General features: G+C 39.3%; 1 protein-coding gene across 3 annotated transcripts in view; it reads left to right on the top strand.

The window, feature by feature from the left end:
• The window catches only part of LOC133660203 (CUB and sushi domain-containing protein 3-like), a 616484-nt gene that overhangs the window by 249704 nt on the left and 352485 nt on the right, over positions 1-14295 (top strand). For all 3 annotated transcript variants that reach the window (XM_062063483.1, XM_062063482.1, XM_062063484.1), the window contains exons 11-17: positions 1221-1324; positions 2683-2795; positions 3027-3209; positions 3795-4121; positions 9031-9225; positions 9501-9639; positions 9849-10036. In XM_062063483.1, coding sequence (XP_061919467.1) covers positions 1221-1324; positions 2683-2795; positions 3027-3209; positions 3795-4121; positions 9031-9225; positions 9501-9639; positions 9849-10036 — 1249 coding nt within the window. The remainder of the gene's footprint in view (positions 1-1220; positions 1325-2682; positions 2796-3026; positions 3210-3794; positions 4122-9030; positions 9226-9500; positions 9640-9848; positions 10037-14295) is intronic.

Below are 14295 nucleotides of genomic sequence, written 5' to 3'. Positions count from 1 at the left end.
TCCATTAGTGTAATTATGGTAATTATGCTTATGCCTGCATTGTGATAGGGACAGTTATGAATGGAATTTGGACAGACTTTTTTTTCCCTCCCCATGGCTAGAGAGAGTAATTGGATGAGCAATTGGTCATCATATGTCTGTCATCAACATCTTTTAATCTCAAATCAATGCAGGGAAATAGTAGGCTGATATAATGATGCCTTTATATGAAATAATCCTGCAGTGGTACACATGTTTGGTTTGATAACATTTAGGAAAACATGCAAGTCGTTATTTTGGACTATTTAAGTTGTGCTATGTGTAATGCAGAGTGATATACTTTTCAGCTTGTTTTGCTGGAATTGTATATTTTTTTTTAATTTGTTGCAGGTGTGTGTACATGCACGCTTGTGTGTACCGGTACTTCTCTGTCTATCTGTCTGTGAGTATGTGTGTGCAGTTTCGGCATGTTCCTTATTGTCAAAGGCTTATGAGATTAGATGTGATTTGACTTCCATGTTTGTCTTCTGCTATTGCTGATGTGAGCTTTAGGATTCGAGTCGTCATAACTCTGTACTGAAATGAAGCCTCAATTATACAGTTCGCAGAAGGTTGGGATTTTACAGCATTTTCAGATTAAACATGTTACTTACAGTCATTAGCTTTTCTTGTCAAGCCTCTCTCACACACAGTTAAACTGTCTCTAGAAACACTCATTAAAGCCACTATGTGAAAAAACATAAATCTTTGCAATTAATAATAAAACATTTAAAAAATGGTCAATAAGATGTGTGAATCATTTAGTGTCACTTCACGTATGATCGGTCTTGATTTAAAATGAATATCACCAGACGGGAAAGCAGTAAAGCCCACCCTAAATATGTGGCCTGTTTGAAATTAAAGTTGATTTAAGTATTATATATATGCGGCAATTGTTTACTGGTGTGCAAAAACACCTTCTTGGTGGTTTAGTAGCCTTACATAAACTGATCAGTAAATAGGCGCAACAAAAAAAAGTAAAATTACAATCTAATAGAAAAAAGAAAAAAAAACAATGTCCAAGGGTGTCCTAGCATTTATGTTTTTGTTTGTGTAATACACACAACATAAAATATAAAACAGGGTGAAAATAAAACATTTCCCACCAGTGAGCACAATAAATACAATGATAATATCATCATCTGAAGCCGAGCGTTTTATATTTCTGTTATGATTTAAAATTTCAATGTCTGCCATTACAGGTTATTCAGATCAACTTCGAAGAGTTTGACTTAGAGATTGGGTACGATTCTCTTACAATTGGAGATGGAGGAGAAGTAGGGGATTCGAAAACCATAATACAAGTGTAAGTATAGCTCTCACATTTCTTCAGTAGATTTATTTTGTTGCCTAGTTTAAGACAATTGTTATTCATAATTAGGGATGGGTGCCTTTCACATATGAATCGATATGGTACCAAATCCCTGTACCTGGGATTCAACACCGGTACTCAACAGTACACATTTTCGGTACATTCATGTGTTTTCAAGTGTTAATAAATGTTAATGGTTAACAAAAAAAAATCTGATTTAACATATTCAACATTAAGCTGTGCTGTTCAGTTGTTATCTTATTTCTTTCACTTCTGTGTCTCATTTTCAAGTACTGTACTTACTGTTATATATAGTATACTTTGCATGCAGTTGCAATTCTAAGATGTTAGATAGCAGTCATGTAAAGACTACGGTGTGTTGCCATAGTCAGGAAGTAGTTATTGCCATTAAGTTAATTGTGCCTGTCTTATCTTTTGTTGAGTCCTATAAGTGTTTATACTGTAAGTATTGTATTTATTACACCCCGGCTGTTTGATTGTAGCGTACAGCTTAGTTGCAGTTTTCATTAGAGGTGTTACAATCGCCATGTAAAATTTTGAATGCTAATTGGTAGCATGTCTAAGGCAAATCCAATGTAAATTAGCATTGAGCTAGCGCATTTTGAAAAGTAGAACCATATTGTACTTTTGAGTGCTTTCGTCATACTTTATTGGCATGGAAAATTGTAACATTACACAGAGGCAGTCTGGCTGACTGTGTCCTCAGTGCTTGAGTGCTTATTTTCGTGGCCAAGCGCTTCAGCGGGTGCCGAATCTACAACCAGATGTGACTTCACGTGTAACAAAGGTTTTAAATAATAATATAGCACTGTTTGATTTTATGTGAATCAGTAACCGGTTGTGGCGACGGAATTCAGTTTGTGTCTGTAAAAGTACGACATTTGGTACCCATCCCTATTTATAATACCGTTGACACATTTCCGTATCAATGGATAGGATGACACTGTATATATAAGATTAAAAATATCACAATACTTTAATCTATAATATATACATTTCCATTTTGTTTTGTTTTATTAACACATTTCAGGTCTGTTGGTGCCATCTAATAGATGAACGCGACCCTTAAGGCGCACTAAAATGAACACATCACAATTATGGAAAATAGACATTGCTTGTAAGCCGTATATTATAAATGTACATCAGAACTAAATTACAATAAAGACAGTAAATGTGTATTTAGTGCTGACTTTAAAAAGTCCATATTTGGAGTATCTGGCAATACACTTGGTGGGAGAAAGTTCCACTATCTGGCTGTTCTTGGGATACAAGACAAAATATGGAGATGGGTGTTGAAATGTTTGTTTGGATGCTTTTGTCGTTTTTTGTAGACTAACTGGGAGCTTTGTGCCAGACCTGATTGTCAGCATGTCCCATCAGATGTGGCTTCATCTTCAATCTGATGAAAGTGTGGGCTCAATTGGCTTCAAGATCAACTATAAAGGTAGAAAGAGTTTAGTGTTGATGCTGCTATCTGTATTCATTACTGGGATCAATGGTTGTCTCCATCAGTGAAGCAATCTGTCAATTTTACTGTCTTTCAGTTTGTCTGTCTCGCTCCCATTCTCCTTTTGCTGGATTTACCAATACTGTTATACCTACTGTACCCTCTACTTTTTATTTCCAATTGTTGTATTTCCATTTATATCTCTACCTTGTCTCCACTCATCCACAGAAATTGATAAAGAGAGTTGTGGCGATCCCGGTACACCGCTCTATGGGTACCAGGAGGGAAGCGGCTTTTTAAATGGCAACGTTTTGCGCTTTGAGTGCCAGTTTGGATTTGAGCTCATAGGGGAGAGGATGATAACCTGCCAGAACAACAATCAGTGGTCTGCAAATATCCCCATCTGCATATGTGAGTCTATTATGCTTTTTTTCCATGGCGGCAAATTAAGCAATTACTTATGTGCTTGAAAAGTTTGCAATGACACCTAGCTATTGGAGGATTAATTGCAATGCAGTTAAATGGCCGTGCCGTGCTTAGTGTGTAAACGCCAATTCCCTGAATGTCAAAGAGCATATTGATGGTGTATGGCTGGAGGAAGAGAAGGGCTCATACAAGGATTTGTGCATTGTAAACTTGAACGTCTCACTATACTGCACCTATCCCAATTCCATAACAAAACTCGAGTCGTGTTTCTTATAGTGAAGTGTCCATTTGAACATAACTCCTCTGCCCATTGAGTTTTCTGTCTACGCTGTATTTTTTCACACCAATTCTTATTGTTGCCTCCCCTACATGATTCTCCAGTGCCTCAGGACCCAAGGGAGCAGTAGTTTCTTCTGCAACTAGTCATACCAAGCAGTTTTAGTCTGATCTCGGCTTTGCAGACTGTAGAATGGACCTGCACAGTCATGTTGCTGTAAAAACAAATTGCCTCGCATGGGATATTTCAGTTTTTATATTAGTATAAATAATGTTCTTGTCTTTCTCGCACAGTTCCCTGCTTTTCCAACTTTACGGCTCCAATGGGGACTGTGCTGTCTCCTGACTATCCAGAAGGCTACGGGAACAACCTCAACTGTGTATGGTTGATCATCTCAGAGCCTGGTTCCCGAATCCACTTGGCCTTCAATGACTTTGACCTTGAACCACCCTATGACTTCCTCACAATTAAAGATGGCGACCAGTCAGGAGCCACAATTTTGGGACGTTTCTCAGGGGCGGAAGTTCCTTCCCACCTGACGTCCAACAGCAATATCCTGCAGCTGGAGTTTCAGGCAGATCACTCTATGTCAGGGCGGGGGTTCAACATCACTTACAGCAGTAAGTGGCCATTTGAGCACTTCATTACCAATGATCAGCACATGAATACACTAACTCTTTGTACAACTACTGTACATTTTAAAACATATTGAGATATATTGTTAAAGTGCAAGTACTGTTAGTAGGGATGGGTACCTTTATATAAATCACTATACCTTGTGGTTTATAACTCGAGATAATATGTACTGGACATTCTTTGGTGTGGATTTTGCGTAAAGTTTCTGCATACGTCTTCAAGATGTTTGCTTGTAGAGGACGTTCCTAGATTGCAAATGAAACCACACACCACCTGCTCCAAAAGTGTCATAACTTATCTTTGGAAAATGTACACTGTTAAATATAATTCGTGAAGACGCAAATTGTTTCCAGACATGGTCGAAAATAAACATATATAGATTCCCCCGGTCACATCAGGTACACCTGCAAACGCTTAGATCGATACGGAAACTACCAGTGGAGTGGGTTTACATAATTCACCCACGTAACTTTAGTTATTAGAGAGTTCCGGTCGGACGGTATTTCACGGGACACAAGTTGCACTAGTGAGCCACGGATGAGAAGATGCTGCTCCGTTGTTGATTTAAGTAAAGTCTGAATGTCATTAAAAGAGTTAGCGCCATCTTTTGACACTTCTTCAACACCCGTCCTTGCACGCTACACCGCTACAACAAAGATGACGGGGAGAAGACGCTGTCGAAGGTGAGCCACGTAAATAAGACCGCCCAAAAAACGGCGCATCCTGAAGCGACTGTCAGAAAGTGACTTGAGGATGATCTGTAAAACATCATCTATGCAACATTTTTTGACCAAAGAAACACCATTACATGTTATGTAGACCACAAGGAAATGTTTTAAATTTAGAAAAAAATCATAATATGACCACTTAAATGCACCTTATAATCCGGTGCGCCTTTTGTATGAAAAAAAGACCTGAATAGACCCGCTCACTGGCAGTGCGTTTTATAATCCGGTGCGCCCTATAGTCCAGAAAATACGGTACTGTGTAAAATGTCGTAAAGACAGATAAACACAGAATCAACGGCCATAATATTCTCACAGCCTGAAGCAGTGGGTGATGAGCCCTTTCCCCTCTGGCTGATAGCTTAAACTTAATGTCCAAATAAGTACATCCACCTTACTGTAGCATAACAATGTATATCATCTTAAAAAAAACACTGCAAAACACAGCGGTCAGATGCACCTAAAACTACGTGCAAACTTATGCCCAAATGCATGAACCTTGCCATTGTTTAGCACACATATCCGACATTGTAACAACAATTATAGGTCAGAAAATATGTAAATCATCATAGGTCAACATTTTATTTTTATGTAATTGTGTGACATGCAAGTTAAACAGTATAGTAAAAATAAAATGATAACTACAGTAAGTAATACATTCAACAATAAGAAATACAATCCACAACTAATTGTCATAATTACTGCAGCAAACCCAGCAGTTACAGTATACAGAAAAGAGGCTTTCTTTTGTTGTCTTGTTGATGTTCAGAATTCCGGTGTACCGTTACGGGGAAATGTGTGTGCAGTGTTGAAAACAAAGACTGCTGGTGTGTTAAGATCAGCAATTGAGTTTAGAAAAAGTCAGACAGACTGTGTGCCTCTGTCAGGACGTTACTTAGCACCTTCAGACACTTGTTGCAGTTGGCTGGGTCTAAATTCATTTAGCACCAAAATGAGGCACTGACAGCTACTTTTTTTTCCAGGTCTGATTACTTATGTAGGCACAATTCTGCAACCGCGTTTGGGTACCCATCCCTACAAAAAAGTGTGTTTCTGTTATAGTGTACTGCTGTAGAGGAAGTTATGGCGTCAAACTACACATGTGCTGTAGCTGTTGACAATGTCAGGTTTCTCTGTGGAAAACATCATCGTTAAGAATACAGAAGTACCTCCACTTATGAGCTTGATGAGTGCGGTGACAGAGCGTAACTCATAACATGCCCATTAATATTTTTTTAAAATCAATTGAATTAATTATTGGCCCCCCAAAACGGCACCATTTTAATATGAAGCATGTCCTTCAAAACAAAAAAAAACCTTTTAGATAATAAATATTGTATGAAAATCAACACAATAGACTGTACTACGAACTACTACAGTAGATTTATGAAGTAACGTAATGATAATGTACATATTTTACCTTGGAAAGTGGACTTCTACGGTATCTCCTTCAAGCTCCTTTTCCGTCAGACACAACATCAGCAGCTTCTCCATCTTTAATTCAAGGGGATGCATGTCCGTCATTTAGATATAATTTGAACGTCCTTTGTTGCGTTTTGTTCGCATGGTTGCAGAAGTCGTTTCCCCAAGAAGCAGAAGAACAGGTAAGATGCTGATTTATCCTCAAGACAAAAGCCGAAAATCAAACCAGCGTACCGCTGAGAACATATGTCCTGCCTGAGGCTAGCTTTAGCTTCGCATAGTAATGCAGAGAGTCTATTGTGGTGTTGGGAGGAAATGTGCCGAGGCTTGTGTCGAGTAACGGAGGGGGCGTTTCCACGGAGCGTGAATTGAGGCTTGCTTCATTTAGGGGAGGAGCCAGAAATAATGACATGTGAAGCCTCGCTGCCAAGTTGTACCATGTGACCGTTTCGGGACGCGATTCAGCCTCGCTGCCCGCCTGTAACAATCGATTGTTTCGAGACGCGGTTCAGATTTTGCCGGGAGATTCGTCAACTCATAAACCACCCAAGCTCCACTGAAAATGTGGACTTTTGAGAGTTTTGCTGAGTTCGTAATCAGGATAGAGAATACAAATAGTTGTTAAAATGCCAATAGAATCAAAGAATGACGTAAAATATAATCCAAATCGGTTACTGCTCTGTTGTGAATTAAATAGCTAACTGGTGATAACTTGACCATTAAATATTTGATGGCACAATCGTTTGCACTGTCGCAGTTCATGCCACATGATGCGGGTTTGATTCTCAGCAACGGCAGTTCTAAAATGTGTTCATCACTGTAAATATTACATTTAATAAAGTAACACATTCTGTTTTTATAATTTTTAACCAACCACCAAAAATCAGTAGCTGGATGGAGAGGTTTTGTCAAGACAAAACAATTATCGCTTAAAGCAAAAAACAAACAATAAAATACATCCCTTCTGTTCTGTACATCATAGTCCAAGTTACATTATGTTGTCATCTCCCTCTTTATGCCATTTTCTCAAGGTGACAGGGCAGATTCCATAGTGTTTTTTTCTATCATGTGATTATACCATGTTGCCGAAATACAAACACACAATACATATACAGTACATATATAATACATAAAACTTATTTATTATACTTTGTTGATTTAATTAGCAAGTCCATTCGCTCAAACATTTATTGTGATTCATTGTCATTTCCAAGAGCCATAACAGATGCAAAAAATCAATGCATCACACTTTATGTGGTTAAGATACAGCTGTTTGTAATTTTACATTTGACCAGCTGGTGGTGTCTTGTGCCGGAGCATGTATTGAAGCTTCGAGAAATTCTCTAACCAATTGGCTCAAGTGGTTTGATGCCTTATGAGGCTTCATCTGACCATCATTAGTCTACAGCAGGGGTCAGAAACCTTTTTGCCATGAAAGCCCAATATGTTAAAATGTATTTCTGTGAGAGCCATATAATATGTTTTAACACTGAATACAACTAAATGTGTGCATTTGTAAGTAAGACCAACATTTTTTGAGTATAATAAGTCTCTTATTCTTTTTAATAACATTGTTATTCTGAAGCTAACCAATAATAAATAAAATACTTCTTACCATTAATGTGACTTCTGGTGCTGCATGGTTTTGCTGATGGCTTTGTAGTCTGGTTGATACGTGGTTATTTTCAACACTGTGATTACTTATCGTGTTAAGCAATGTCAACAAAGATTTATCTGAGAGCTAGATGCAGTCATCAAAAGAGCCACATATGGCTCTAGAGCCATAGGTTCCCTACCCCTGGTCTACAGCATGCGAATCAAGAAATACACAACTAGAGAGTTGTGTAAAGCTAAAAAAAAACATTGCGTGTAGCGAACACGACTGCCAGGCAGTGTAAATGGTGAGGGAGGTATTAATAACTATCTGATTGGTTATCCGGATCAGGTGAGCGTCCTGACCACTAACCAGAGGAAGGTGCAAATAAATAGTGTCCATGGCAACAAAAAGGGCATAAGATCAGAAATGAAGATCAAACATCACAAACATGACCCGGGCAATGGGCCATGACTTCCTTGGCTAGCGTTTTTTACTCTTTCGGCTTCAGTATGGTTCAGACTAGCAGTTTTACACTCCAACTGCTTTGCCAGTACATATATATACCATCCGCTTCTTCTCAGCACTGTCCTTCACACTTACTTTCTTCATTCCCATGGTTAGAAAAACAAACTTATGTCGATCTCTTTCTATAAGCTAATGCCAGCGAGTAGGACCGCATGGTTTTCGCGGATCCTTCAGGGTTGACTGATATTTACCATGCCCACTCGACTGGTAACAAACATTTTTGCTCTTAACTTAAAGAAGAACAATTAGACAAGAGACAGCTCTTTTCTTAAAATAGTATAAGTTGGGGCACTCCTAAGTCGAGGTACCACTGTTGAATAATATTTATATTTAATTTTCATCCAAGCGCAAAGGTTGTGGAAGCTAGCAAGAAGCGACACACTGTGCTCAGATTTTATGCCTCATTGACAAAAATGATGGTATTTTCTACCTCCTGGCAAAGAGACAAGAAGCAGAGGCTTTCGTCAACACTGGGTGTACAGAGAACAAGCTATTTAAGGTTCCTTGCTGTCCTATGGACAGCTACATCTATTTACCTTATCTCCACACACCTTAAAGAAGCCATTTCTTACGAAAACAAGAGTGCTTGTCACCAGATCGTGCTGTCTTTCTCCTCATTACAAGCTTTCGGACGTAATGAGTGCCCTGACCCTGGCGTGCCGCTGAATGCCAGGCGCTTCGGAGACAGTTTCCAACTGGGCAGCTCCATCTCTGTGGTCTGTGACGAGGGCTTTATCAAGACGCAGGGGGCTGACACCATTACTTGCCATTTAGAGGAAGGCAAGGTGATGTGGAGCGGTCTCATTCCAAAATGTGAAGGTACACAAACAGAATAATGACCACGTCAGAAGAGAACTGAGGAAATAGAAGCATGGTAGAGTGACGGGGAAACAATGAACAGTCTTCTATTTTGATATGTTAGCAATTATCTTATGTTTATGCAATTATGTACCCTTTGGGGACTCAGATTGTCCAATTTCCTCTCTTGTCTTCTGCACTTATATTTGCGTCTTGTGCCATTTGACTTGTTTATATTCTGAACTTCTGTGTCCATCTAATCCTCGCTTTCCCACAAACGTTCTTCCTTCAACCAGCTCCCTGCGGAGGTCACTACTCAGGCCCGTCGGGAGTCATCTTGTCTCCAGGGTGGCCCGGCTACTACAAAGACTCTCTTAGTTGCGAGTGGGTCATAGAAGCAGAGCCAGGGCGCTCTATCAAGATCAGCTTTGACAGGTCTGTACCACAAAGCAGTTACACAACCGTAGCACATGTATATACAGTACACACACTCACACAAAAACCTATAAAACACATGACGGGCATGAATGCACTGCGCTGATTAAGCTACACAGCGTGGTGTTGGTGAAACTTTCTATAGGTTATCAAATTATTTTTCAGAAAGAGTGCATTCATTTTCCATTCATTATTTCTTTATTTTAAAGGTTTCAGACTGAACTCAGCTATGATTTCCTGGAGGTACATGACGGCCCAAACCTGCTTTCACCTCTGGTTGGCTCTTTCAATGGAACCCAGGTTCCTCAGTTCCTGTTTAGCACCAGCAACTTCTTGTATTTGCTGTTCACCACCGACAACAGTAGATCAAACAGTGGCTTTAAGATCTTCTATGAAGGTGAGAGAGAGTAACAGATTCAAAATACATATGTGTTCATGCAATTCTTAATGTTTTTATGATTTTTTATTTGATTTGAAATCATGCCATATGTAGAAGGGCACTCCTTATATTTTAGTCAGAATGTACAGTTTATGTAAGTTCCAGACTTTGTATTGTGGTAGCAGTAGAAAAGGTACAATTAACTTTGCTTGGTGATTCCATGCAGATCTAATGCAGACTGAGGATCGCACACTGTAGAATCGAAAGATGCAAGGGCATTTTAGTACATCTCATTTTCAAAGCGAATATAATAAATAATGATAAATGGGTTATACTTGTATAGCGCTTTTCTACCTTCAAGGTACTCAAAGCGCTTTGACAGTATTTCCACATTCACCCATTCACACACACTTTCACACACTGATGGCGGGAGCTGACATGCAAGGCGCTAACCAGCAGCCATCAGGAGCAAGGGTGAAGTGTCTTGCCCAAGGACACAACGGACATGACTAGGATGGTAGAAGGTGGGGATTGAACCCCAGTAACCAGCAACCTTCCGATTGCTGGCACGGCCACTCTACCAACTTCGCCACGCCGGGGACGGCGTGGCGAAGTTGATATACACGACCCCGTAAGGGACAAGGTAGAAAATGGATGGATGGATTTTTTTAAAGGAAAAATAAAACAGCCTTTGTGTCAGCTGTTTGTGGTTATTAGGGGTGTATGATAAATTAGGTCATTAAGGGTGAGCTGATCAAGTGCTCCTTTTTTCCTACTGTACTCATGTCCTAATCTTCCCCTGAGCTCATTGTAAAAAAACATGCCGTCGATCGTTTGAGACTCCTTCACTGCTTTAGAAGAATACATTTCATGCGATTATTGCACAAAATGTTCTGCAAACATTTCGCATGAGGAAAAAAAACATCACACATCAACACATCAAACCTTATAAGCCAAAAAGCCAGCAGAAAAGAAGGGTGTAATTATTATTATTTTTTAAATAAAATTAAATAATCAGTTATCAGTATTGTTCTTGAGAAACAGGAAGTAATTTGTATCATCTATCCATCTATTTTCTACCGCGTGACCCTCTCGTGGTCGCGAGGGGGCTAGAGGCTATCTTATCTGCACTCGGGCGGAAGGCGGGGTACACACTGGACAAGTCGCCACCTAATCACAGGGCCAACACAGATAGACAGACAACCATTCACACTCCCATTCACACACTCAGCCCAGTTTTAGTGTCGCCAATCAGCTTATACCCAGGTGCATGTCTTTGGCGGTGGTGGGGAGCTGGGGTACCCGAAGAGAACCCACACAGTCACATGCAAACTCCACACAGAAAGAGCCCGGGAATCGAACCCGGGCGCTCACCACTGCGTAATCGCGCTGCCCATTTGTATTGGTATCTCAATCAATCAATGTTTATTTATATAGCCCTAAATCACAAGTGTCTCTAAGGGCTGTACAAGCCACAACGACATCCTCGGTGTCGAGTGGGTCTGACATAATATTGTGAAAGTCCAACACATCAGCGAAAGTCCAGTCCATGGTGGGGCCAGCGGGAACCATCCCGAGCGGAGACGGGTCAGCAGCGTAGAGATGTCCCCATCCGATGGACAGGCTAGCGGTCCACCCCGGAGCAGAGTAGAAAAGAAAAGAAAAGAAACGGCAGATCAACTGGTCTAAAAAGGGAGTCTATTTAAAGGCTAGAGTATACAAATGAGTTTTAAGATGAGACTTAAATGCTTCTACTGAGGTAGCATCTCTAACTTTTACCGGGAGGGCATTCCACAGTATTGGAGCCCGAATAGAAAACGCTCTATAGCCCGCAGACTTTTTTTGGGCTCTGGGAATCACTAATAAGCCGGAGTTCTTTGAACGCAGATTTCTTGCCGGGACATATGGTACAATACAATCGGCAAGATAGGCTGGAGCTAAACCGTGTAGTATTTTATACGTAAGTAGTAAAACCTTAAAGTCGCATCTTAGGTGCACAGGAAGCCAGTGCAAGTGAGGCGTAATATGATCAAACTTTCTTGTTTTTCCTGCTTAATACTTTGTGACTCTCTAGATTTTAGTGTCAACATTTCAATTGTTTCCTGTTACTTTAAACATATTTCCTCTTTTATATCACTCACTATGTTTTTTTTTGTAGACATGTTTTTAGAATGTGCGGCGGGCCGTTACAATGTTGATGGCCCCCGGGCCGCACTTTGAGCACCTTTTTTCTAATGTTTTAGATTTTACTGCTAGGAGCACAATTTCCATTGAAAAAGGACATCAAACAATTGTCCACATTTGTAATAAATATGTTTAATACCCTTTTTCCAGGGAACACTGTCTCGAGCCCTCAATTTAAAATAATGTGTTTGTATTTAACAGAAACATGGACACGTTAAGGACATTCCGTTCTTATGATGTGCTTTATAATATCAGTGTGTCGAGATTCTATCCACATTTTGGTGATTGACTACTCTCAGATACTAAAGCAAGAGTGTTTCTATTCTCTGGAAATGTTTGTTGGAAGCAGTTATTTTCTTTCCACATTATTATGCATTGACTTGGGGTGCCTGAAAGAAATCAAATTGTCTGGCCAGGGAATGATCAATTTTAAGATTGCTTGCAATACCACAATTACCCTCGCCACACAGATGTGATTCATAAAACTGAGTTTGTTGTTATTTTAGCACTATTGACTAAAATCACACCACAAGTGTCTTGGCCTTTTTATGTTTCATTCTCAAGTGCATTACTCTTTTTTTCTTTGACGAAGTTACCGCACAGCAATAACAGTACAATCATATTAGTTCTATTGCAATTTAGGTCATATGTTACAGCTGAAATGGTTGGAGGACACCATGCTGAGTACATTTGAGAAATGGCTTGTCCAATAAAGACCTTTAGTGAACGCTGTTGAATTGAACTGACCAATTGCATGTGTCTGCAAATGGCAGGTAAATGTCTAATTAAGTTGCAATCACACAATGTTTACTTTTGAACTAAAATGATCTTATGATTCTGGCTGCAGACATTGATTAGCATCAGAATTGGTATGCATTGGAACCTCGATTTACAAATTTAATAGGTTCTTAAACAGGAACAATACCAAAGTTTGTTTGTTTCAAACCACTCATGGTTTGTGCATTGCTTTCTTTGTACTCATCTTGCGCTATCAAAAATTTGAAATTGCAGTAAAAAGACTGAAAAACCCTTAAAAAGCACACAGCCTAGCAATTTGCACAGTAGCCAACGACAGCACTGCTCTGTTGACGGAGGTCAATCAGCCCGCCCACAGTGGATATGCTGCAGGGCACTACGAGGCACACAATGGGTGGATGAAACGTTCGTACACTGAGACAAGGTTTGTACAACAAAGCATATTTCTACTCGGTCTGTGGTTTGCAAATCTATAAGTTTGTATTACGAGGGGTTTGTAAATCGAGGTTCCACTGTTATGAAAATATTTGATCACATTTTTCTTAAGATCATTTTGCTTATGTCTTACCAAATAGGCTTAAATTTACCAAACTTAAATATTAAAAAAACAAAACAGAAAAAAGCCATTTCAAGTCTAACTGATTTTGGTTGGTCTGTCAAGACATTGTGTTCTGTACTTTTTTTTAAATGCAATGTGCAGTTGTTTTGAATCTATATTGGCATGCTTGGCTCACATTCATTGACTAGTGACTAGACAGAACACACAGGCCCAATCAATCCCCTGAAACCATCTTATATCAGCACCAGAAAATGGTTTTAAATCAAAGGTGGAACAAAATTGTTGTGCTGAGAATTAACATATTTTTTGGGTTTGTTCTTAATATTAATGATGCAAAAATTAATGCTAATAATGGACCTAGAAGCCCAACATTATTTCTGGTTATTTTTACCTTTAGTTGTTTGTGTTGTGGTAGGTAGGTTGAAAATTAAAAAGCAAAGCACAGATATGACACATACAGTAAGAGGTTACACACTTATTTTGTTGTACAGTTAAAAGAAAAGCTTTTGTGCCTGTTTACAAAAAGGATGTCAAATCAATCAACATGTGTGCACAATCTCCAACTTACCTTAGAAAAAGCTAAATAATTATTGACACATTTTGTGATTTTACTGTAAGAGTTGTGTTTTCACTACCAAGTCTTTACCCATCTCTGAACTGTTCAGCTCTTAGAACTGACTGTATATGTATTCTTTGTATGGAATGTGTATACATTAACGAAAAACAGACATTGACTTATCTAAACTGGGTTTTATTTGTCACATTTTTTTCATATGAA

Source organism: Entelurus aequoreus, linkage group LG11, assembly GCF_033978785.1.
Source record: "Entelurus aequoreus isolate RoL-2023_Sb linkage group LG11, RoL_Eaeq_v1.1, whole genome shotgun sequence".
Classification (NCBI taxonomy): Eukaryota; Metazoa; Chordata; class Actinopteri; order Syngnathiformes; family Syngnathidae; genus Entelurus; species Entelurus aequoreus.
This window is presented reverse-complemented; position numbering and strand designations above follow the sequence as displayed.